This window comes from Pongo pygmaeus, chromosome 19, assembly GCF_028885625.2.
Source record: "Pongo pygmaeus isolate AG05252 chromosome 19, NHGRI_mPonPyg2-v2.0_pri, whole genome shotgun sequence".
NCBI lineage: Eukaryota > Metazoa > Chordata > Mammalia > Primates > Hominidae > Pongo > Pongo pygmaeus.
Window position 1 is genome coordinate 84,113,390 of NC_072392.2, and position 27,866 is coordinate 84,141,255.

The 27,866-nt window shown below is 37.7% G+C and overlaps 1 protein-coding gene across 40 annotated transcripts in view; it reads right to left on the minus strand.

Annotated features, from left to right (window-relative positions):
- The window catches only part of CEP112 (centrosomal protein 112), a 598,860-nt gene that overhangs the window by 333,677 nt on the left and 237,317 nt on the right, over positions 1–27,866 (minus strand). For all 40 annotated transcript variants that reach the window (XM_054456162.2, XM_063656440.1, XM_063656450.1 and 37 more), the window contains one exon: positions 26,173–26,308. In XM_054456162.2, the coding sequence (XP_054312137.1) occupies positions 26,173–26,308 (136 nt within the window). The remainder of the gene's footprint in view (positions 1–26,172; positions 26,309–27,866) is intronic.

Sequence of the window (27,866 nt, forward strand, 5' to 3'; positions counted from 1 at the left end):
GCCTGATGATCTGAGGTGGAGCAGTTTCATCCCCAAACCATCCTTCAGGTCCATGGAAAAGCTGTCTTCCAGAAAACTAGTACCTAGTGCCAAAAAGGTTGGGTACTGCTGGTTTAAATAGTATAGGTGCTTATTTTTTTTCCTTTATGTAACAAAAAGTTCAGAAGTAGTCTGCTACATCGGCAGCTCAAACATGTCAGGGCAACTGCAATTCAACCTTCTCCTAGCAGTTGCAAAATGGTTTCTGTAGCTTTGCATATCTGGAAAAGGAAGGGTAAAGGGTGAAGGGTAAAGACTGAAGGGCAAAGGGTAAGTATCAGGTGAGTTGAATCCCATTTTAGGATGCTTTCCTGCAAGTTCCTGCTGATAGCAAATTAATTATCCTATTTGCATCTCAACTCACTTGAACTACATTAAATGTCCAGCTCCATCTACAAGGTAAGAGTATAGTTTTAAAACTGTGTCTCATGTTGCCCTAAATAAAATCAAGGTTCTATTACTAAGAAAGTAGGAATGTATATTAGATGAGCACCTGGCAGTCTCCATCAGATACAGTCATAATAAGTTATTATTCTTTCTCCAGTAAAGTACTATTGTGTTATTATATTCTAAGTAATTTGACATATACAATTCATATTATACAATTATGCAGTTGTATATAAGTATACAATTCAAAATATATTTTGTTGTATTTAATACATATTTAAGGTGTAAGAAATAATCCTTCAAATATTTTCATATGTAGCCAGATAGATACATAGATATGAATAGATAGGCAGGCTGGCAGATAGATACAAATGGCAGAAAGATAAACATTTATTTCTGTGCCTGGCTAAAGAACCAATTGGAACTAATGTTCTCAGCAAGGAAAATCAATGACCATGTTAACTGATGACATCTGTAGTTCATTTGTGAAAGACAATCATTAATTGATATAAGAAAGACAACATGTCTTATATGTATGTTAGTGTGGGTGAAGAAAGGTATGAAATAGGAGAGATAGGAAATGTAGAAATATTTCTAGACATTTAACTACATTACTAACACCATAAAAGTTTAATGACAAGCCTAACACATCTATTTGTCTGAAAAGGATTTTATTTCTCCTTCACTTATGAAGCTTAGTTGCCCGATAAGAAATTCTGGGTTGGAAATTCTTTTCTTTAACAATGTTGAATATTGGCCTCCAATCTCTTCTGGCTTGTAGGGTTTCTGCTGAGAGGTCTACTGTTAGTCTGATGGGTTTCTCTTTGTAGGTGACCTGGCCTTTCTCTCTGGCTGCCCTCAACATTTTTTCCCTTCATTTCTACCTTGGAGAATCTCATGATTATGTATCTTGGGGTTGATCTTCTCATGGAGTATCTTACTGGGGTTCTCTGAATTTCCTGAATTTGAATGTTGGCCTGTCTTGTTATGTTGGGTAAATTCTCCCGGATGATATCCTGAAGTATGTTTTCCAACTTCATTGCATTCTCCCTGTCTTTTTCAGGTACACCAATCAGTCATAGGTTTGGTCTTTTTACATAATCCCATAGTTCTCAGAGGTGTTCATTTATTTTCATTCTTTTTTCTCTAATCTTTTCTGCCTGTCTTATTTCAGCAAGATAGTCTTCAAGCTCTAAATTCTTTTCCCTGGTCTACTTAACTTTTGAGACTTGTCGTTGCATTGGGAAGTTCTATGCAGCCATAAAAAGCAATGCGATCATGTCTTTGCAGGGACATGGATGGAGCTGGAAGCCATTATCCTCAGCAAAGTAACACAGGAACAGAAAACCAAACACTGCATGTTCTCACTTGGAAATGGGAGCTGAACAAAGAGAACACACGGACACAGGGAGGGGAGAGCATCAGGATAAATAGCTAATGCATGTGGGGCTTAATACCTTAAGTTATGGGTTAAAAGCTGCAGTAAACCCCCATGGCACATGTTTACCTATGTCACACCTGCATGTCCTACACATGTATCCCAGAATTAAAATCAAATTACATTTTCTAAAAATCCATTAATGAATTAGCTATTCTTCCCTGCCCAAAGCACTGCCCCTTATTTCATTATTCTACTACTTGTAGATAATCAGCTTTCATATATCTTAAGAATCATATTTCTTTATTAATAAAAGAAAAGGAATAAAGTTAAATGGGTTATTATTACAGTTATTTTCATGAACATCATAATTGTTGCAGAATATCACTAACGTTTTGGAAACACAGTTAAAGAAATTAAAACTTTTTTGTTTTTGTTTTTGTTTTTTGGAGAAAGGGTCTTGCTCTGTCGCTCAGGCTAGAGTGCAGTGGTGTGACCATGGCTCACTATAACCTCAAATGGCTGGGCTCAAGTGATCGTCTTACCTCAGCCTCTGGAGTAACTGGGACCATAGGTACATGCCATCTTGCCCAGATAATTTTTTAATTTTTTGTCAAGATAGGGGGTCTCCCTCTGTTTCCCAGACTGACTCCTGGGCTCAAGTGATCATCTCACCTCAAAAGTTCTGGGATTATAGGTATGAGTCACCATGCCTGGCCAAAACACTTTCTTACATATTAAAATAATAAATTCCTTTTGGACAAGTATTAACATTCTAAAAAACATTTTATTGAAATATAATAAAGCTAAAGAAAAGGGAACATGGATGATTTTCTCAAATTGAATACCTCCATGTAACTAGCACTCAGGTCAATAAATTGTATCTCAGAAGTCATTACCTCTCCATCCAAGAATAACTTGCATTCACTAATTTTGTTTGGTTCTGTTTCTAACATAAATGGATTCATATAATAAAAACTGTTTGTGATCTTTGTGGCTGGTTTCGTTCAGCTTTACATCTGTGAAATTCAAACATGTTATTAGGTAGATTTGTAGACTCTTCATTCACATTGCTGTATAGTATTCCGTTGTGTGACTAGACCACAGTTTACTTATCCATGTTACTTCTGATGGATTTGGGTATTTTCCAGTTTTTTTACTATTATAAATCATGCTGCTATTAATATTCTAGTACATGTCTTTTTGTCAAGTACATACATATTTCAGTAGGGCATATATGTAGGTGCAGAATAGCTGAGAATAAGGCACGCATATATTTAGTTTTCTTAGATATTGTCAAATAGTTTTCCAAAATGGTTGTACCCATTTATATTCATATTAGTATACATCAGTTTCATTGTTCCACCATTCTTGTAAACATTTTTTATTTTCTGTTACATTTAAGGCATTCCTTTGGACGTGTAATAGTATAGCACTGTGGTTTTATTTTTGCATTCCCCTGATGACTAAAGACACTAAGCCCCTTTTTATTTACTTATTTTTTTTGAGATGACGTCTCGCTCTTGTCCCCCAGGCTGGAGTGTAATGGTGCGATCTCGGCTCACTGCAACCTCTGCCTCCTGGGTTCAAGTGATTCTCCTGCCTCAGCCTCCTGAGTAGCTGGGATTACAGGCACCTGCCACCATGCCCAGCTAATTTTTGTATTTTTAGTAGAGATGGGGTTTCACCAAGTTGGCCACGCTGGTCTCAAACTCCTGACCTCAGGTGATCTGCCTGCCTCGGCCTCCCAAAGTGTTGGGATTACAGGCATGAGCCACCATGCCCGGCCCTAAGCCCCTTTTTATATGTTAATTGGCCACTATGAAATCAACTTTTGTGAAATATCTGTTCAAGCATTTTACCCATTTGTCCATTTGAAGTCAGCCCTTATTGATTCGTAGTTCTTTATCTATTCTGGGTATGAGTCTTTTGTTCAATATATGAATTTCAATTATCTTCCCCAACCTGGAGTGCCTTTTCATCTTTGTACTGGTCTCTTTTGATGAATAGAAGTTCTTAATTTCAATGAAGCCCAATTTTAAAATATTTTGTATTTTATGCCTTTTTGTTTCCTATTTAAAAAATCTTTACCTATTCCCAACTATCAAAAATGTTCCTACATCTTCTTTTGAAAATTTAATTGCTTTACCCTTCATTTGTATATTTACAATCCTTCTGGAATTAATTTCATAAATGGGGTAAAATAAGGGGCAAGATTCTTTTTCCCCTGATATGACTACATACTTGATACTGCACCATTTATTGAATTGGTCATTTTTTCCCCCATTGCACTGCTCTAGCTCCTTTTGACATGAATCAGACTGATCATATAGGTGTGGGTGTTTTTGGTCTCTTTCTTCTGTTCCACTGGTCATCTTGTGCCAATATCACACTCTATTAATTACCATGGTTTAACAGTATCCTCAATATCTGATAATATAAGTTCTCCAATTGCATTCTTCTTCAAGATTGCCTTCACTTTGCATTTCATATACATCTTGAAATCAGCTTCAGAGTCCCCTTCTGTTCCCCTAAAATGGCACTGTTAAGATTTTGATTTTTTTAAAATTTTTTTATTTTTAAGATTTTGATTTTTATAATTATGGTGACTCTATAGATTTGAGAACTGCCATTTTTATAACATGGAGACTTCAAATCCATACACATGATATATCCCTCAACTTATTCAGGTCTTCTTTAGTTTCTCTCAACAACACTTTCTAGTTTCAGAACAGAGACCTTGTGCATCTTTTGTTAGATTTATTCTTGAGTAAGTTATGCTTTTTGATATTATTATAAATGGCATCTTCTTCAAGTTTTATTTTGTATTTGTGCTGGTAGGTAGGAATAAAATGTATTTGTAAAATGTGTTTGTATATTTGTATACAAAATTTACTTGTATATTTATTTATATTTAGTGACCTAAGTTCATTACCAATAACATTTTAACAAGTAAACATTTTAAGAAACTCATAGTCACACAAAGACGTCACAATGCAGATAAATGCATAACTCATTGGGCTACCTTAGATGACTCTCCTCCGTGCTCTCTTAATGACCTGTGAACTCCACTAGTTACACCATCTATTATAATCATACACCTTTATGCATTGGTCTATCACACAAGCCACAAACATGCCTATAAATAATCTGTGTATTCCCAGAATCTACAACAGTGGCTAGTAGAGAGCAGGTATTCATAATTTTTTTATGAATAAATGAAAGAAAAAATCCAATCTGTTGAATCCTTTGACTGGCCAGTAAGTCAATAAAACAGTCCCTGTATTAAAAAATAACAATGTTACTATTTTCACAAATCAGCCAAGTAGAGACATAATGACATGTTTTCTAGCCTGACATTCTCAGTAGATGATTATTTTGCTTATTTTCTTTCTGCAAAAGAGATTAGTCACTGATGAATATTAGTAGGAAAAAGCTTCACTTACTATCCAATTAAGCACTTAAAGATACAAGTTTTCTTTTAAGTGTTTTGTTTATTTTTTGTTTTCAAAGCGAAATACTTATACATATTCTTTAGAAGCTGTCATTTAGAATTCATTAATTATCATAATAGCATCTATTTAAACATTTAAAGGTATTCTAAAATTTTATCTCTGCCACCTAATCTTATTTAAAGACAATATTTAATAGAGACATTTCTCCATTATCATCAATAATTAACCGAGAGAAAATGCTTCTATTTATATTGGGTCTCTTATTATCATAAAAGTAGTCTTAAAACGCTTACTTAAAATTACATGAGCTAATACAAGCCTAAAAGGACAATAAGACAAAGGTCCAAGTCATAATGAATGGTTTGTATGATGATTGGTTTTGTTCTTTAAGTCTATTTCTTACCAGACACATAATGACACAAACATATCCAGATAGCATTCTTGCTTCCTTGTAAGTTGAGAATTCTTTTCATTAATTCAATAGCAATAATAGGATGATGCACTAAAACTTAAAAATCTCTAAGAATGCAAGGAATTGACTAGCCAGCTTCAACTGTGCTAGAAGCCAGGATAAACCTCACTCATCAACAGCAGCGCTTTTCAGAACTTTGTTTTCATGACAAACCAGTGGGTTTTCCAGGTATAAAGTTAGCATCATATATCTAATGACTGTTAAAAAGAAAAGGAGTAGAATTTAAAGCCAGATATTTAGCAGCAAATAGCATTTAATAAGGATGTATTTTCAAGAGGAGAAAAATAAATTACGGAAGTCAAGTGGCTAGTGGAAGCCCCAGGAGGAACTAGTTAGCTGACATTCATATTGTTGGTATACAAGATTTAAAAGATTTACTTTAATAGAATTGCTGCCAATACTTCAGAGAACATAGCTGTCTTTTTCAGTCATTTATGTGTTTCACAGAGAATAGGTAAATATAGAACACTATTTCTTTGAAAAATATGATTATATATATACACATAGAAATAATTCTAACGATAATGCATTTTCACAATTAAAATATGTACCTTTTACACAATTAGTAGCTGAGAGCTAAACTTATAATAAATTTCACCATTTCAGTATAAATTAGATTATTTAAGCAATATTAAATGAGATAAATGTTCTTCAAAGAGAAAGAAAGAGTGTGCAGCAATTTTTTAAAAAGTTTAAGTCTGTTACATTTTGTCTCATGGGCCCCATTTTTGAAACAGCAATTCTCTTTCTAAAACAAACTCAAAGCTTTTATTTTTTAATTCAAAATCCCACTGTCTGCAATCTGCAGCAGTTTCCAAACGGAAAAAGATGCCCTACAGCTCTGCTGGCTTTTACACAAAATACTTCTGTAAGAAGAGAAAAGCAGTTCAAAACAAGAACAGAAAAGGAAGACTTAAAAATATGGACTATGGAAAAATCTAAACACATTCTGATTCTCCAAATAATGAATCTGTTGATTGATCTCTTTTAGAATTTGAGTTATATCAGATTCATTTTTTTAATCAACTGAGAATCTGTAATCAAAGACACAATTTACCATGTTTGACATATATATTTTAATATTTTAACATTTGTTCAAATTTGCCATGTAAGAATTACTTGATTTGCGAATGAGCCTAGCTTTAAGGATTATGTTCTAAATGGGGTCCCTTATTACTACACTCACACCAAAGGTGCTTTCTTTATTTCAGAAACCCAACTGCACTTGGCAAAACTACATATAATTGAAACCACTGAAGAACATTTCTTCAACAGAAGACAACCAAAATCATTTCCTTTTCATGGGTTGCTGTTACTATTAGTTTTCGAGGAGTCTGAATCTAGCACACTAGACAGACAGATCAGGCCTGGTGAGGGCTGCTCAGAAAGATGGGACATAGGAATCAGGTATGTGGGGGGAATTTGGGGGCATCCTAGAGGCATGTGCCAAATTGGGTTCTCATTGGATCATTTAACCAGTCCACAGCAATGTAATACCAAGAAGACAGAAACACATGAACTCTTAGGTAAAGAAGAAGGAGACAAGTAGGCCCAGCAGAATTGAAGAAGTAAGATCGAATACAGACAATGAGCCAGGCATTCAACAAAACAGTCAGAGATGATATGAGGAGTGTACCAATTAAAAGGGTAGTTCTGGAACCAATTCCACAAATAGGATCTTTCATCCCTGGCTATCCTTATCTGGTAACAGCCTCATTTTGTCTGGATAGGGTTCTTAAGGTTTCTGAGATTATATTATCTCCGGGGCTTTCAATTCTCCCACAGAAATATGAGATTCTTTTTTTAACGTAAAAAAATTAATCATTTCTCCATTCTCTCCAATTTTTTGACATTTTCTAATTTTTCCTCATTAATAAATAACATCACAATAAACATCCGTCAGCACACATCTCACACACTGTATTTTTAAAAAAATAGTCTTAGAAATAGAATCAACAGGTAAATCGAGACACTGCGTTAAAATGATCCTTCAAAAAGGTTACACAACTTTACATGCCCAGCAGAAATGCATGTCACTACCTGTTTCCTTAGGCCTTCATGAATTTCTATCTATGTGTTAGGTGGAAAATAGCTTATTGCTGTTTTAATTTTTTTAACTTTACTAGTGAAAATAAAGATTTCTTATTGTCAATTTCTACCAAAAATGACATTGGAATTTTTAAAGAAATTGCATTGAATTTATAGGTCAATTATGGGAGAATTACCATCTTGACAATACTGAGCTTTCTAATCCATAAACAAAGAATAGCTCTCCACTTACTTAGATCTTTTTAACATTTCTCTCAGGAATATTTTGTTTTTAATGCTTAAGTCTTCAATTTATTTTATTTGTTTACTTGTAAATATTTTATTCTTCTCAATGTTATTATGAATTAAATGGCTTTCTTAATTTCATTTTCAAATATTTCACTGCTAGTATACAAAAGTGTAATTTTTACATATTTTATCCTGTAAGCTTGTTTAAATCATGTATTAGTTCTAGTATATCTTTAATAGATTTTGTGGGATTTTCACTATACAGGATCATCATATCTGATACATTTGTACTTCTTTCTTTCCATTCTGGATACATTACCATTATTATTATTATTATTATTATTATTATTATTATTATTATTATTATTTTGCCTTGGTGCACTGGCTAGAACTTCCAATACAATGTTGAATAAAAGTGGCAAAAGCAGACATCTTTGCCTTGTTCTTAGGAGGAAAAGAATTAAATCTTTCAACATTAATTTTATTAGCTGTGGAGTTTTCATAGATGTCCTTTATTAGGTTGAGTAAATTTGCTTCTAGTCCTAACTTGCCAAGAATTTTTAAAATCATAAATGGTGCTTGAATTTTTCAAATGCTTTTTCAGCCTTTATCAAGACAATCATGTGATTTTTTTCCTTTATTCTATTAATATGATAGGTAACATTAATTGATTTCCTAATGTTAAAACAATCTTGGATTCCTGCAATAAATCCCGCTTGGTCATGGTGTATAATTGTCTGTATATGTTGCTAGATTCCGTTTACCAAAATCTCATGAAGGGCTTTTGTGACTATGTTCATGACAGGTATCAATCTATAGTTTACTAGTGAAATATTTGTCTGGCTTTGATATCAGAATTATACTGGCCTCACAGAATTAACTGAGAAGTATTCCTTCTTCCTCAATATTCTGAAAGAGTTTTCAAAGAATTAAAATTATTTCTTCTTTAAATAGTTGATGTAATTCACCAGTGAAGCCATTTGTCTTAGACTTTTCTTTGTGAGAATATTTTTAATTGGCAATTAAATTTCTTATTATATTTCAATTCAGATTTTCTATTCTTGGGACAGTTTTGTTCATTTGTATTTCTCTAGAAATTTGTCCATTTATCTATGTTGTACAAATTGTTGGTATACAAAGTTTTTAGTAATATCACTTTATAATCCTTTCATTTTCTAGAAAATCAATAGTGGTATCCCATCCTTTGACTCCTAACTTTGGCAATTTCTAACTCCTCGTTTTTATGGCTTGTCAATCACACTAAAGTTTGTCAATTTTGTTGATCTTTTCAAAGAACCAGTACTTGGCTTCATTAATTTTCCATGTTTTTATGTTTTTAAATCTCAGCTTTCTGCTCTAATCTTTTTTTTTCCCCCCTTTCTTCCACTTGCTTAGAAGCTTGCTTTGCTTTTCTTTTTCTGGTTTCATCAGGTGAAGTTTAGGTTACTGATTTGAGAACTTTATTTTTGGATATAGGTGTTTAAAGCTATAAATCTTTCTCTAAGCACTGCTTTAGCTGCATTCCATAAATCCTGATATGCCATATTTTTGTTTCCATTCAGCTTAAGATATTTTCTAATTTCCCTTGTAATACCTTCTTTGACCCACTAGCTATTTAAAAGTGGGTTATTTACTTTCCAAATACGTGAGGATTTCCCAGATTTTCTTTTGTTGTTTACTTCTAATTTATTATTGTTGAGGCCAAAGAACATACTTCGTATTTCCATCCTTTTAAATTTGAGATTTGTCTTGTATCTAAGCATATGGCTATCCTGGAGAATGTTCCATGAGTGCCTGCAGTCATTGGGCGGGGTGATTTAAATCATCACCCAACTCTCAGACTTACCCCATGAGTGGCACAAGTACAAACAGATCCAAAGGAGCACAGCAAAGGCTTTGAAACAACTGAAACTGGAATCCACCCACAGAAGAGGAGACAAGACTTTCTCACTGAAAAGAACTGGGAATTCTAACAGGACTCAGAGATTACAAAACACTCAGTGTATACTCTTCTGCTTGCATATTCTTTCATTCAGCAGCATTTTGAGATCCATCCACGCTGTTGCATCAATAATTCATTCCTTTTCACTGCTGAGTAATATTTAATTGTACATACCACATTTCATTTATCTTTTCACCTTTTGAGGAATATTTTGGTTGCCCAAGTTTTGAGCTTTTATGAACAAATCTGCTGTCAGTATTTGTGCAATAGTCTTTGTCTAGACATGTCTTTATTTCTCTTTGTTAAATACACAGGAATGGAATGAATGACAAATGGCCATTGTGTATTTAGCATTTTAAGAATATTGGCAGTTTTCTAATGTGACTATACTATTTTATGTACCCATCAGCAGTGTATAAGAGCTTCAATTGCACCACAACTTTGTCAGCACTTGGTATTGTCAACCAGTCTTTATCATCTTAGTCATTCTAACGAACGTGTAGTGGCATCTCATTTTGGTTTTTAATTTGCATTTCCTTGACGAATGATGATATTGAGCATCTTTTCTCTTCATGTGGTTATTAGTCATTTGTATATCTTCTTCTGTGAAGTGTCTGTTCAAATCTTTTGCTTGTTTTTAATTGTATTGTCTTTTTATTATTCAGTTGTAAGATTTCTTTTATATTTTAGATGCAAATTCTTTGAAATACATGTATTGTAAGCCTTGTCTTCCATTTTCTGGTTTGCCTTGTTTTTGTTTTTTTAATTATGTCTTTCAAAGAGCAAAAGTTTTTAGTTTTGGTGAAGTCCAATATAGCAATCTTAACTGAAATTTAATTTCCAGTTTTATTGCATTGTGGTAAGAAATATGTGTTCTCAGACATGTTAAGTTTTAGAAATATACTGAGGGTTCCCATACAGTCTACTAAGTCTTTTAACTGTTTTATGAGAACAGAGATTTAATATGTTGTGTCAAATGGTAGAAAGTTGAAATACAGATTAAGATGGCAGACAGGAGGCAGGACTAGCTTGCAGCTCCTCTCCGATGGCCAGAGCAGTGTATGGAGATTCACATCGTGAACTCTGGCTCCAAGAACTACTGCAGGAACATAGCAGGAAAGCTGAGAGAATCCACAGACCCTGTGAAAGAACTGGATCACTGCTGCAGGCTCCCTGAGACAACAAAAAACTGAGAGTCTGCTTGCTTTCTCAATGGGAGGCTCGTGGTCTGGGGCAAGTTCTCAGCCCTGATTGCCAGCTGCCTGGAAATAGACTCCATGCTGTTGGAAGGGCACAGTGGAAGTTAGACAGGCCTTTAGGACTGAGGGCTGTGTGGGAGCAGGGTGAGGCCTGTGACTGCTGGCCTTCCCCTACTTCCCTGGTGACCTGTATGGCTCAGGAGAGGCAGCCATAATCCCCCTGGAAATATAACTCCACTCGACTGGGAACCACAGTCCCATCCCCCACAGCAGTAACAGCCAGCCCCACACAAGGAGAGGCTGAGCTCCGACGTGCCTATTGCCGCCCCCACCCGGTGGTCTTTCTCTGCCTACCCTGGTATCAGAAGACAAAAATCATATTCTTTTGTGAGCTCTATGGCCCTGCCCGCTGCCTGAGAAAACTGAATACTTAAGCCTGAGTCCCTAGGGCAAGTTTGTATCCTCCCTATAGGACCACAGCTGATGCACTCTTGAAGTGCCACCTCTCGGCTGGAGGCCAAACAACACAAAACCAGCGCACTAAACCAAAACACAACCAAGAACCCTCACAGAGTCCACTTCACTCCCCTGCTATTTCCATCAGAGCAGGAACTGGTATCCACGCTACAAGACGTAAAGACAGATCACATCACAGGACTCTTTGCAGACACTCCCCAGTACCAGCCCACAGCCTGGTAGCTCCACTGGGTGGCTAGACCCAGAAAAACAAAAACAATCACTACAGCTCCGCTCTTAGGAAGCCTCATTCCTAGGGGAAGGGGGAGAACACCACATCAAGGGAGCACCCCATGGGATAAAAGAATCTGAACAGCAGCAAACCCCAGATCTTCCCTCTGACAGTCTACCCAAATAAGAAGGAACCAGAAAAAAAATTCTGGTAATATGACAAAACAAGGTTCTTCAACACCTCCGAGAGATCATACCAGCTCACCAGCAATGGATCCAAGCCAAGATGAAATCTCTGAATTGCCAGAAAAAGAATTCAGAAGGTCAATTATTAAGCAAATCAAGGAGGCATCAGAGAAAGGTGAGGCCCAACATAAAGAAATCAAAAACATAATACAGAATACAAAAGAAGAGTTCTTCAGTGAAATAGACAGCATACATAAAAAACAATCATAATGTCTGGAAATCAAGGACACACTCAGAGAAATGCAAAATGCACTGGAAAATCTCAGTAATAGAATTGAACAAGCCAAAAAAAAGAACCACAGAGCTCGAAGACAAGGCTTTCAAATTAACCCAATCCATCAAAGATGAAAAAAAACAGATTTTTTAAAAATGAACAAAGCCTCCTAGAAGTTTGGGACTAAGTTAAACATCCAAACCTAAGAATAATTGGTGTTCCTGAGGAAGATGAGAAATCTAAAAGTTTGGAAAACATATTTGAGGGAATAATTGAGGAAAACTTCCCCAGCCTTGCTAGAGACCTAGACATGCAAATACAAGAAGCACAAAGAACACGTGGGAAATTCATCACAAAAAGATCATCACCTAGGCACATAGTCATCAGGTTATCTAAAGTCAAGACAAAGGAAAGAATCTTAAGGGCTGTGAGCCAAAAGCATCAGGTAGCCTAGAAAGGTAAACCTATCAAATTAACAGCAGACTTCTTGGCAGAAACCCTAAAAGCTAGAAAGGAGTGGGGTCATACTTTTGGTTTCCTTAAACAAAACAATTATTAGCCAAGAATTTTGTATCCAGCAAAACTAAGCTTTATAAATGAAGGAAAGATATAGTCTTTTCCAGAAAACAAATGCAGACAGAATTCACCACTACAAAGCCACCACTACATGAACTGCTAAAAGGAGCTCTAAATCTTCAAACAAATCCTCTAAATACACCAAAGCATAAATCTCACAGGACCTATATAACAATAACATAATGAAAAAAAAAAACAGTAGGTATTCAGGCAACAAATAGCACGATGAATAGAATAATATCTCACATCTCAATACTAACATTGAATGTAAATGGCCTAAATGCTCCTCCTAAAAGATACAGAATGGCAGAATCGATAAGAATTCACCAATCAAATTTCTGCTGTCGTCAGTAGACTCACCTAACACATAAGGACTCACATAAACTTACAGTAAAGGGGTAGAAAAAGATATTCCACGTAAATAAACACCAAAAGTGAGCAGGAGTAGCTATTCTTATATCAGACAAAACAAACTTTAAGTGGGAGGAGCCAAGATGGCCGAATAGGAACAGCTCCGGTCTACAGCTCCCAGCGCGAGCCACGCAGAAGACGGGTGATTTCTGCATTTCCATCAGAGGTACCGTGTTCATCTCACTAGGGAGTGCCAGACAGTGGGCGCAGGTCAGTGGGTGAGCGCACCGTGCGCCAGCCGAAGCAGGGGCGAGGCATTGCCTCACTCGGGAAGCGCAAGGGGTCAGGGAGTTCCCCTTCCAGGGGTGACAGACGGCACCTGGAAAATCGGGCCACTCCCACCCGAATACTGTGCTTTTCCGACGGGCTTAGGAAACGGGGCACCAGGAGAGTATAGCCCGCACCTGGCTCAGAGGGTCCTACGCCCACGGAGTCTCGCTGATTGCTAGCACAGCAGTCTGAGATCAAACAGCAAGTCCGCAGCGAGGCTGGGGGAGGGGCGCCCGCCATTGCCCAGGCTCGCTTAGGTAAACAAAGCAGCCTGGAAGCTTGAACTGGGTGGAGCCCACCACAGCTCAGGGAGGCCTGCCTGCCTCTGTAGGCTCCACCTCTGGGGGCAGGACACAGACAAACAAAAAGACAGCAGTAACCTCTGCAGACTTAAATGTCCCTGTCTGACAGCTGTGAGGAGAGCAGTGGTTCTCCCAGCACGCAGCTGGAGATCTGAGAACGGGCTGACTGCCTCCTCAAGTGGGTCCCTGACCCCTGACCCCTGAGCAGCCTAACTGGGAGGCACCCCCCAGCAGGGGCAGACTGACACCTCACACGACCGGCCAGGTACTCCAACAGACCTGCAGCTGAGGGTTCTGTCTGTTAGAAGGAAAACTAACAGAAAGGACATCCACACCAAAAACCCATCTGTACATCACCATCATCAAAGACCAAAAGTAGATAAAACCACAAAGATGGGGAAAAAACAGAGCAGAAAAACTGGAAACTCTAAAAACCAGAGTACCTCTCCTCCTCCAAAGGAACGCAGTTCCTCACCAGCAACGGAACAAAGCTGGACGGAGAATGACTTTGACGAGCTGAGAGAAGAAGGCTTCAGACGATCAAATTACTCCGAGCTACGGGAGGATATTCAAACCAAAGGCAAAGAAGTTGAAAACTTTGAAAAAAATTTAGAAGAATGTATAACTAGAATAACCAATACAGAGAAGTGCTTAAAGGAGCTGATGGAGCTGAAAACCAAGGCTCGAGAACTACGTGAAGAATGCAGAAGCCTCAGGAGCCGATGCGATCAAATGGAAGAAAGGGTATCAGCCCTGGAAGATGAAATGAATGAAATGAAGCGAGAAGGGAAGTTTAGAGAAAAAAGAATAAAAAGAAACGAGCAAAGCCTCCAAGAAATGTGGGACTATGTGAAAAGACCAAATCTACGTCTGATTGGTGTACCTGAAAGTGACAGGGAGAATGGAAACAAGTTGGAAAACACTCTGCAGGATATTATCCAGGAGAACTTCCCCAATCTAGCAAGGCAGGCCAACATTCAGATTCAGGAAATACAGAGAACGCCACAAAGATACTCCTCGAGAAGAGCAACTCCAAGACACATAATTGTCAGATTCACCAAAGTTGAAATGAAGGAAAAAATGTTAAGGGCAGCCAGAGAGAAAGGTCGGGTTACCATCAAAGGGAAGCCCATCAGACTAACAGCGGATCTCTCGGCAGAAACCCTACAAGCCAGAAGAGAGTGGGGGCCAATATTCAACATTCTTAAAGAAAAGAATTTTCAACCCAGAATTTCATATCCTGCCAAACTAAGCTTCATAAGTGAAGGAGAAATAAAATACTTTACAGACAAGCAAATGCTGAGAGATTTTGTCACCACCAGGCCTGCCCTAAAAGAGCTCCTGAAGGAAGCGCTAAACATGGAAAGGCACAACCGGTACCAGCCACTGCAAAATCATACCGAAATGTAAAGAACATCGAGACTAGGAAGAGACTGCATCAACTAACGAGCAAAATATCCAGCTAACATCATAATGACAGGATCAAATTCACACATAACAATATTAACTTTAAATGTAAATGGACTAAATGCTCCAATTAAAAGACACAGACTGGCAAACTGGATAAAGACTCAAGACCCATCAGTGTGCTGTATTCAGGAAACCCATCTCACGTGCAGAGACACACATAGGCTCAAAATAAAAGGATGGAGGAAGATCTACCAAGCAAATGGAAAACAAAAAAAGGCAGGGGTTGCAATCCTAGTCTCTGATAAAACAGACTTTAAACCAACAAAGATCAAAAGAGACAAAGAAGGCCATTACATAATGGTAAAGGGATTAATTCAACAAGAAGAGCTAACTATCCTAAATATATATGCACCCAATACAGGAGCACCCAGATTCATAAAGCAAGTCCTGAGTGACCTACAAAGAGACTTAGACTCCCACACATTAATAATGGGAGACTTTAACACTCCACTATCAACATTAGACAGATCAACGAGACAGAAAGTCAACAAGGATACCCAGGAATTGAACTCAGCTCTGCACCAAGCGGACCTAATAGACATCTACAGAACTCTCCACCCCAAATCAACAGAATATACATTTTTTTCGGCACCACACCACACCTATTCCAAAATTGACCATATACTTGGAAGTAAAGCTCTCCTCAATAAATGTAAAAGAACAGAAATTGTAACAAACTGTCTCTCAGATCACAGTGCAATCAAGCTAGAACTCAGGATTAAGAATCTCACTCAAAACCGCTCAACTACGTGGAAACTGAACAACCTGCTCCTGAATGACTACTGGGTACATAACGAAATGAAGGCAGAAATAAAGATGTTCTTTGAAACCAACGAGAACCAAGACACAACATACCAGAATCTCTGGGATGCATTCAAAGCAGTGTGTAGAGGGAAATTTATAGCACTAAATGCCCACAAGAGAAAGCAGGAAAGATCCAAAATTGACACCCTAACATCACAATTAAAAGAACTAGAAAAGCAAGAGCAAACACATTCAAAAGCTAGCAGAAGGCAAGAAATAACTAAAATCAGAGCAGAACTGAAGGAAATAGAGACACAAAAAACCCTTCAAAAAATAAATGAATCCAGGAGCTGGTTTTTTGAAAGGATCAACAAAATTGATAGACCGCTAGCAAGATTAATAAAGAAAAAAAGAGAGAAGAATCAAATAGATGCAATAAAAAATGATAAAGGGGATATCACCACCGATCCCACAGAAATACAAACTACCATCAGAGAATATTACAAACACCTCTATGCAAATAAACTAGAAAATCTAGAAGAAATGGATAAATTCCTCAACACATACACCCTCCCAAGACTAAACCAGGAAGAAGTTGAATCTCTGAATAGACCAATAACAGGAGCTGAAATTGTGGCAATAATCAATAGCTTACCAACCAAAAAAAGTCCAGGTCCAGATGGATTCACAGCCGAATTCTACCAGAGGTACAAGGAGGAGCTGGTACCATTCCTTCTGAAACTATTCCAATCAATAGAAAAAGAGGGAATCCTCCCTAACTCATTTTATGAGGCCAGCATCATCCTGATACCAAAGCCTGGCAGAGACACAACAAAAAAAGAGAATTTTAGACCAATATCCTTGATGAACATTGATGCAAAAATCCTCAATAAAATACTGGCAAACAGAATCCAGCAGCACATCAAAAAGCTTATCCACCATGATCAAGTGGGCTTCATCCCTGGGATGCAAGGCTGGTTCAATATACGCAAATCCATAAACGTAATCCAGCATATAAACAGAACGAAAGACAAAAACCACATGATTATCTCAATAGATGCAGAAAAGGCCTTTGACAAAATTCAACAACCCTTCATGCTAAAAACTCTCAATAAATTAGGAATTGATGGGACGTATCTCAAAATAATAAGAGCTATTTATGACAAACCCACAGCCAATATCATACTGAATGGGCAAAAACTGGAAGCATTCCCTTTGAAAACTGGCACAAGACAGGGATGCCCTCTCTCACCACTTCTATTCAACATAGTGTTGGAAGTTCTGGCCAGGGCAATTAGGCAGGAGAAGGAAATCAAGGGTATTCAATTAGGAAAAGAGGAAGTCAAATTGTCCCTGTTTGCAGATGACATGATTGTATATCTAGAAAACCCCATTGTCTCAGCCCAAAATCTCCTTAAGCTGATAAGCAACTTCAGCAAAGTCTCAGGATACAAAATCAATGTGCAAAAATCACAAGCATTCTTATACATCAATAACAGACAAACAGAGAGCCAAATCATGAGTGAACTCCCATTCACAATTGCTTCAAAGAGAATAAAATACCTAGGAATCCAACTTACAAGGGATGTGAAAGACCTCTTCAAGGAGAACTACAAACCACTGCTCAAGGAAATAAAAGAGGATACAAACAAATGGAAGAACATTCCATGCTCATGGGTAGGAAGAATCAATATCATGAAAATGGCCATCCTTCCCAAGGTAATTTACAGATTCAATGCCATCCCCATCAAGCTACCAATGACTTTCTTCACAGAATTGGAAAAAACTACTTTAAAGTTCATATGGAACCAAAAAAGAGCCCGCATCGCCAAGTCAATCCTAAGCCAAAAGAACAAAGCTGGAGGCATCACACTACCTGACTTCAAACTATACTACAAGGCTACAGTAACCAAAACAGCATGGTACTGGTACCAAAACAGAGATATAGATCAATGGAACAGAACAGAGCCGTCAGAAATAATGCCACATATCTACAAGTATCTGATCTTTGACAAACCTGACAAAAACAAGAAATGGGGAAAGGATTCCCTATTTAATCAATGGTGCTGGGAAAACTGGCTAGCCATATGGAGAAAGCTGAAACTGGATCCCTTCCTTACACCTTATACAAAAATCAATTCAAGATGGATTAAAGATTTAAATGTTAGACCTAAAACCATAAAAACCCTAGAAGAAAACCTAGGCATTACCATTCAGGACATAGGCATGGGCAAGGACTTCATGTCTAAAACACCAAAAGCAATGGCAACAAAAGCCAAAATTGACAAATGGGATCTAATTAAACTCAAGAGCTTCTGCACAGCAAAAGAAACTACCATCAGAGTGAACAGGCAACCTACAAAATGGGAGAAAATTTTCGCAACCTACTCATCTGACAAAGGGCTAATATCCAGAATCTACAATGAACTCCAACAAATTTACAGGAAAAAAACAAACAACCCCATCAAAAAGTGGGCGAAGGACATGAACAGACACTTCTCAAAAGAAGACATTTATGCAGCCAAAAAACACATGAAAAAATGCTCACCATCACTGGCCATCAGAGAAATGCAAATCAAAACCACAATGAGATACCATCTCACACCAGTTAGAATGGCAATCATTAAAAAGTCAGGAAACAACAGGTGCTGGAGAGGATGTGGAGAAATAGGAACACTTTTACACTGTTGGTGGGACTGTAAACTAGTTGAACCCTTGTGGAAGTCAGTGTGGCGATTCCTCAGGGATCTAGAACTAGAAATTCCATTCGACCCAGCCATCCCATTACTGGGTATATACCCAAAGGACTATAAATCATGCTGCTATAAAGACACATGCACACGTATGTTTATTGCGGCATTATTCACAATAGCAAAGACTTGGAACCAACCCAAATGTCCAACAATGATAGACTGGATTAAGAAAATGTGGCACATATACACCATGGAATACTATGCAGCCATAAAAAATGATGAGTTCACGTCCTTTGTAGGGACATGGATGAAATTGGAAATCATCATTCTCAGTAAACTATCGCAAGAACAAAAAACCAAACACCGCATATTCTCACTCATAGGTGGGAATTGAACAATGAGAACACATGGACACAGGAAGGGGAACATCACACTCTGGGGACTGTTGTGGGGTGGGGGGAGGGGGGAGGGATAGCATTGGGAGATATACCTAATGCTAGATGACGATTTGGTGGGTACAGCGCACCAGCATGGCACATGTATACATATGTAACTTACCTGCACATTGCGCACATGTACCATAAAACCTAAAGTATAATAATAATAATAATAATAATAATAATAATAAAAGAAAAAAAAAAAAGAAGAAAAAAAAATAAATAAATAAATAAATAAATAAATAAATAAATAAAAAAAAGAAAGACAAGACAGTTCTATGATAGGAACTTATTTTAAATCAAAAGCCAGATCCACTTCAATTTCTCTGACAATGGGCTCTTCAAATGCTCTGAAGAACAATAGTTTCAGAAGTTAAGTTTCTCTGGCCTTGTGAGTTTCTCTCCTAGCAAGGATTACTGAAATTTCATTAAAGTCTTTTTGTGGTCTTTGCTGTATCCAAAAGAACTTGTATGTGTTTGATTGCTTTAGTTGCAGTATATCCAGTCTTTGGAGACTCTGTCATCCTTGATTAGATGTGAAATTTGTCACTTGTGAAATTCCAGCGATGCCAATAATTAATCAATGGTTACTACCACAGTTTCTAAAAAGAGTGGGTTCCAAAAAAAAAAGTTCCTTTGGAAATCACCTCCGTTTTAAATCTCCAGGTTTATTTTATTATTTGTGAATACTTCAAATCAAAAAAGGCCTTCTAATATATATTAAGATTCATTGATCCTCCTGTAATCTGTTTAAAGGCTAGAAGGTATGATACTATTCTGGTACATATGTCTTAATATATATGTGTTGCAGAATGATTGGATTCCAATTATGTTTAAAATATCTAAAATGATTAAAACATATAACCATCTTATGGAATGTTTACACATTAGAGGGCAAACCTTAATCATTCATAATCTTACTGTTCATGTCATTTTGTTTTTAAATTTTCCCTTCCAAGCTTATTTTGTTCCTCAGAGTTGTAAATAAAATTTACACTTAGTACTTATGTCATCAATGTGGCCCATATTACATATTATCTGCAACCACCATTTGAAAAATATTGTTCTGTTTTTTGAATAGAAACATTATGCATGTTCATTGGAGAAAATGAAAACAATAAAAAAGTCAATCCTAGTAATAAAAAAAAAAAAAAAAAAAAAAAAAAAAAAAAAAAAAAAACAAACTTTAAAGCAACCGCAGTTAAAGAAGACAAACAGGGACATCATATAATGGAAAAAGGACTAGTCCAACAGGAAAATATCACAATTCTAAATATGAAGCACCTAACACTGGAGCTCCCAAATGTATAAAACAATTACTACTAGACCTAAGAAATGAGACAGGTGGCCACGCAATAATAGTGGGGGAGTTTAATATTCCACTGACAGCACTACACAGGTCATCAAGACAGAAAGTCAACAAGAACAACGAACTTAAACTATACCCTACAACAAATGGACTTAACAGATATTTACAGAACATTCTACCCAACAACTGCAGAATATACATTCTATTCAGAAGGACATGGAACATTCCCCAAGATAGACCATAATAGGCCACAAAACGAGTCTCAGTAAATTTAAGAAAATTGAAATTATATCAAATACTGGTGGGAATGTAAAGTAGTACAACCACTATGGAAAACACTGTAGAGATTGCTTAAAGAACTAAAAGTAGATCTACCGTTTGATTCAGCAATCCCACTTCTAGGTGTCTACCCAGAGGAAAAGAAGTCATTATATGAAAAAGATACTTGCACACGCATGTTTATAGCAGCACAATTTGTAATTGCAAAAATATGGAACCAGCCCAAATGCCCATAAATCAATGAGTGGATAAAGAAATTGTGATATATATACATACATACATATATATATATACACATACACATATATATATATACACACACATATATATATACACACACACAGACACACACACACACATCATGGAATACTACTTGGTCATAAGAAGGAACAAAATAATGGCATTCACATCAACCTGGATGTTATTGGAGACCATTATCCTAAATGAATGGAAAACCAAACATCATATGTTCTTACTCATAAGTGGGAGCTAAGGTATGAGGACACAAATGCATAAGAATAATACAATAGACTTTGGGGACTCAGGGGGAAGACTTTGGGTGGGGGAGGTGAGGGTTAAAAGACTATACATTGAATACAGTATATACTGCTAGGGTGATGGTTGCACCAAAATCTCAGTAATCACCACTAAAGAAATTATTCATGTAACTGAGCACCACCTGTGCCCCAAAAACCTATTGAAATAAAAAAATAAAAAATTTAAAAATAAATAATACATAAAAATAAAAATGTTAAACTTGATCAGCTATTCCACTCCTAGGTACAGTAGTCCCTCCTTATATGTTCTAAGACCCTCAGTGGATGTCTGAACTTTGGATAGTAACAAAACCTATATGCACTATGGTTTTTGCTATATAGCTGTATTGTATAGGGCAGGTAGGGTATAGAGCATGGATATGCTGGATAAAAGGATGAGTCATGCCTTGGGTAGGACAGAGCAGGATGGCATGAGATTTCATCATGTTACTAAGAACAGTGCACAATGTAAACCTTATGAATTCTTTATTTCTGGAATTTTCCGTTTAATATTTTTGGACTGTGGTTGATGGAAGGTAACTGAAACCATGGAAAGTGAAACTCTGGATAAGGTGGGACTACTGTACTTACTGGAATAAAATGGAAACATATGTCTACAAAAGTAAAAGTAAAAAAATAAAATGCTAAAAAAGAAAAAGTCAAAATATAGCTGTCATATAATTTGTTAGTTACACCCCATTTGGGTTTTACCCACTGACCTGTCAGAGATGGAGAAAAATACATGAAAACATCCCATGACTATCTATGTCCATTTCTCCATGTGTTCCTAACATCTTTTCATATTTTGATTGAGTACTCTTGCCTTTAGCATGCAAAAATATATCCCTTTGTCCAGTTTATCGACTTGTATTGATCTAATTTGTATGATAGTGTTACAATCCTACTTTCCTTTTTTTCTGAATATAAGTGATGTATTTTCATCATCCATTTATTCTAATTTTTGTGTTAACTTTATTTTAGTTATAACTTTTACAAATAGTATATTTATGGATTTGAGTCTTCTAATCAATACCATTTTACTAGAAAAATTTAACCTATTAATGTTTATTATTACAATTATATACTCTATCTTATTTTGGACATTTTGTTGTATTTCTGCTTCTGTTCCTTTGGCAGCCTCTCCTCTCAAGCTTTGCTTTTTATATTTTCAAGATTTCTATGAGAATGTGCAACTTGTTAGTTTTATTAATGCTCATATTTAAACATTACAAAATTATTTTTACCTACGGTTCCCTAAGTTTAAGAATCTTATGAGTCTCACATATTTATGACAAACAGTTTTAGTATACTTTGCTTCTCCAACTCTCGCTATTCATCTACTTTTGATCCTTGTTAATGTAATCTAGGGATATAAATTCAAGTTGTTAATACATTTGTATTTTCTGTTTCATATACCTTCCTTTTCAAAAAATCAATTAATATTAGAATTCTATTCTTAAGTAGATTTGTAACAATTATTTAAATTTGTTTCTACTTCTTTGGGGCTCCAGGGTTCTCTACTCATCCTTTCATATGATGGTTTCCTTACGTGTGGGAAGTCTTACGCTTCATTTCTGGATTGGTTCATGTATTCATACAAATTTTTTCCAGAAAAATGTGGTATATATTATGTGAGCTCTTATATATAAGAACATGCTTTCCTATTGTTTTTGTAAGCAAAAAAACTCCTTGGTTGTGTATAAAATGGAATCACCACTTTTTTTTACTGCACGCATATTACATACATGTATATTACATGCATTACATTATATGTAACATGAATGGTGCAGTTTTAGCCTACCATACCACAGCTGTGAATCCAGGCATTTCTGTACTCCTGGCGGCTGGGGAAGGTCCCTGCTGCCCTAGCTGGCTCAGAAGTGCTTGCTCCCGCTGTCTGGCTTCTCCTTGCTGTCCCTGCCCACTCCGATGTTGGAGCAAAGTTAGGGCTGAGCCTGGGTGCTGTCACAGCCAGCCAGGTGGGCACACACTCAGGGCAGTGCTGACATGCCAGCCCCCTGCTGCCTCAGCCACCTCTGGACTTTGGCTGCCAATGAGCATAGGAAGGAAGCCAAGGGGGTGCTGATGGCAGCTCAATGCTGGCCTGCAGGCAACCCTTGAGACCTACAGCCTGGGCACCATGAACAGCAGCAGGGGACAGACAGGCTCCTGCTCAAAAGGGGATGGGTCCCTAGTGAGGCCTCACCTTCAGGCCAGGGAGGGCCTGAAGGCTGGAGGCCTGGCTGCAAGTCCCACAGACTGGAGTGGAAACTCGTGGTGCCTTTTCTGGGCCTGCCCATGGCCGCCCATGAACTAATCAGTGTGCACTTCCTCCCCTCTGAGGCCCATAAAAGCCCCAGGCTCAGCCAGAGAAGAGCAGATGTGGGGACAACCAGCTGCAGAGGGGAGCTACCAACTCCAGGGCCTCCTCTCTCCTAAGAGCTGCAGATGTCAGGACAACCAGCTGCAGAGAGGAGCAACTCATCCCAGGGCCTACTCTCTGCTGAGGGCTGCAGAGACATCGGGACCACCAGCTGCAGATAGGAGCAACCCACTCCATGGCCTCCTCTCTACTGAGAGCTGGGGAGATGAGAGGAGGACCTGCCTACAGAGAGGAGTAACCAACTCTAGGGCCTCCTCTCTGCTGAGAGCTGCAGAGATGATGGGACTACCTGTCTGCAGAGACAGGTTTACCACTCCAGGGTCTCCTCTCTGCTAGGAGCTGAACACTCATTGGGACACCCTGGCTGCAGAAAGGAGCTACCCACAATGAGTCTCTGAGCTGTTCTATTGCTCAATAAAGCTCCTCTTTGTCTTGCTTACCCTCCACTTGTCTGCATACCTCATTTTTCCTAGTCGCAGGATGAGAACTCAGGACCTGTCAAATGGCAGGGCTAAAAGAGCTGCAACAAAAACAGGGCTGAAACATGCTCCTTGCTTGCCTTGTTGCAGGCAAAGAGAAGGACAGAAGAGCTACAACCCCAGACCTGGGCGCTCCCGAGCCAGGGCTATGACTTCCTCTTTGGGTTCCTGTGGTTCCTGGCATCTCCAAGCTTCCAGGTGCCACTACGCTCCTCAGTGACAGCTGTGGAAGCTGCTTGCAGTATACCTGGTCCAGCCACAGCCTCACAGAGAGCTGACACCCATGCTGGCAACTGGAGCTGCCCACCCACTGCAGCAGGTGGCATACCTGACTGCACAGCAGCCAGACCCCACGCTTGCTCACATACCCCTCGCTGCTCCATGCCTGACTCACCCGTGGCAGGTGTCGGATCCAGGCAGTAGCATGAGCCAAGAGCAGCATGTCAGGCTGAGTGGGTGGAATGAGTCCAGTGGGTCTGAGCAAAACTCAGGCAAAGGTGCCACTAGCCACAGAGGTTTCTGGCCAAAAAGGCGACACCCTAGGGATCCCATAACACAGGGCTCAGTCCTCAGTCAGATTCAAACATGAAACCTTCCTTAGGGACATTTCTCCCACCCAGTGTGTGCTTGGGACTCCTAAGGAAGATAACTATAGTGTAAAATCATAAGTGAGTATTGAAACGTTCTTTATAATCAGGAAAAACTGAAAATAAACTAAATATGCTTGAGTAGGAGAGCTGATAAATAAAATATACTATATTCATATGATAAAATAAATTTAGTGTCAAAAAGATTGCACTAAAACCACATGGTTAGCACACAGATACATAATATTAGATATAAAAGGGCAAACAGAAATAGTACTTAAAATTTGTTCATATTTATCTAATTTTTTAAAAAAGAAAAAAACATTTATGCCTATAACATATTGATGCATACATAATATATACATACATATTATCTATGGGCATTATGTATGCATATAAAATAAACTGAAATAATGCAGCCATCTCCAGTATCCATGGGCAATTGGTTCCAGAACCCCCTCCAGATACCAAAATCCACAGATAGTCAAGTTCCTCATACAAAATGGTCTAGTACTTCCATACAACCTGTGCACATCCTCCCGTGTAATTTATCATTGCTAGATTACTTCCGACACCTAATGCAACATCTACATGTCACTTCTATCACAGGGATTCAACATAGTCCTCTGCACATGGCAAATTCAAGTTTTACTTTTTGGAGCATTGTCAAATTTTTCCAAATATTTTCGATCCGTGGTTGGTTGAGTCTGTGGAGGCAGAACCCATGGATACAAAAACACATGGATACAGAGGGCTGACTGTATACACTCAATTAATTATAATGGATTTCTCCAGGGAAGAAAGAATAATGTGATTAGACATGAAAACAAAATGAATTTTTTAGTTTATATAAACCGCGTTAACAATTATTGCATCTTTGCGATGGGTACCCAGGTGTTTGTAATAATTCCCTTTATTCTTTTACAAATTTTGTATTTTCTTTAAAAACTAAAAAAAAAACTACCCATCTTATATAAGAATTGGAGACAGCCTTTGTTCTTCGCAACTGCCAGTTGAAAATAATTTGCTGTAGCTGATCAATAAGACACTATTTATAGAAAATGAAGAAACACAGACATGGTTAACTGGAGCCCCTGCTCTAAAGAAACTGATCAATCATGGGATTTTTCTCTTAGGCTTATCTATCCTTTCAAAGCAAGGTACATGCTTGCCATTACTACATTTATACAGAGGACTTTTAAATGATCATTCTGGCATTGCTTGAAGGATGAATCAAGTGGTAACATCTCTTTCTCATTCTGAATCTCTGACCCAATTGTATGGCTAATTTTGATACAGCTCTTTTAAAAAGCGAAATGTTTCTGTCATATTTAAGATGAGAATGTACCTTCCTACTGAGAGAGTGACTTTCAAAAGGGATGGTGTGGCAGCCTCCTTACCTGCTCTTTCATTTCAGCATAGACTTTCTCTGAGTTCAGTTCCACCTGCCGCTTAAACTCTTCCAGAGCGGCATCTGCCTGCTGGGCCTGCAACCTCTGAACTTCAGTCACACGAGTTAGCTGCTCCTCTTTTTCCCTAGAAAGGTTCAGAGAAGCTTCAGAGTTAAAATATAAAAGAGCTAGGCTTGAATGAAAGAACAATATTTAACCCCCTCTAAAATAAAATCCAGATTTTAATTTTTTTGATCCAAATCCTACAAAACTTCCCTTTAGAAATTTGACAATAAACTAATTTGTCTCAAGAGAAAAAGGGTATAAACATGTATTGTGTATTCTGATGAAGGCAAAACTGCTTTCAAAGATTTCCCTAAAAACAAAACTGAGTAAAACCATGTGTCTCCACCAAGTGATAAATGAATAAACAAAATGTGGAATAGCTATCCAATGGGATATTCGTTATTCTTAAAAAGGAATGAAGTTCTGATACCTGCTACAACATGGATCAACCTTAAAAACATCCAGCTAAGTGAAAGAAGCCAGTCACAAAAAGTTACATATTGTATGATTCCATTTATATGAAATTTCCAGAATAGGTAAATCCATAGAGACAGAAAGTACCTTAGTAGTTGCTAGGGTCTGAGAGGCTGGGGAAATAGGGAGTGATTGCTAAGGCATATGAAATGAGGAAAATATGAAAATGTTCTGGAATTAGATAGTGGTGATGGCTGCACACCCTTGTGAATATACTAAGATCCACCAAACTATACACTTTAAAGGAGTGAATTTTATGGTATGTGAATTATATCTCATGTTTTTTTTTTTTAAAATGTACACATAGAAAGATGTATGTCCACCAGAAGTTAATCTGCAGTGAAGTCAATGCAACAGAGAAACATGATGGCCTAAAATTATTTTACTGCCTTCCAGCAGATTGCCTAAAAGAACTGATAACCATCTCATTTCTTCATACCTTAGGCAGAAACTATATAGCTGAAAGGGTCCAACAAAACAAAAGGAATCTTTGCATGTTGATAGAAGAAAAAATTAAAGCCTTCAGTTTATAAATGCATGCCATTTAACAATAGTTAACTTTGAGTTCTAACTAGGTGCTGGGCATTGTGCAATGGAATTTTATATGGTTTGGCTCTGTGTCCCCACCCACATCTAATCTTGTAGCTCCCATAATTCCCACGTGTTGTGGGAGGGACCCAGTGGGAGATAACTGAATTATGGGGGCAAGTCTTTCCCATGCTGTTCTCGTGATAGTGAATAAGTCTAATGAGATCTGATGGTTTTAACAAGAGGAGTTCCCCTGCACAAGCTCCCTTTTTGCCTGCCGCCATCCATGTAAGATGTGACTTGCTCCTCCTTGCCTTCCACCATGATTGTGAGGCCTCCCCAGCCATGTGGAACTGTAAGTCCATTAAACCTCTTTTGAAAATTGCCCAGTCTCCGGTATGTCTTTATCAGCAGTGTGAAAATGGACTAATACAGAATTTTATGTCTTCTCTCATTTATTCTCACAGTAAACCAGTATAAGTGTTATTACATCCTTACTTACACGGAACAGGAAACTAGGGTTTAGAGAATACTTCCAAGGTTACATACCTAGAGTAACAACAGGTCAAGCCAGGATTCCAGTCCTGACAGTGTGCTTCTAGAGTTTCTGTTGTTGGCTGCTATGCCACACTGCT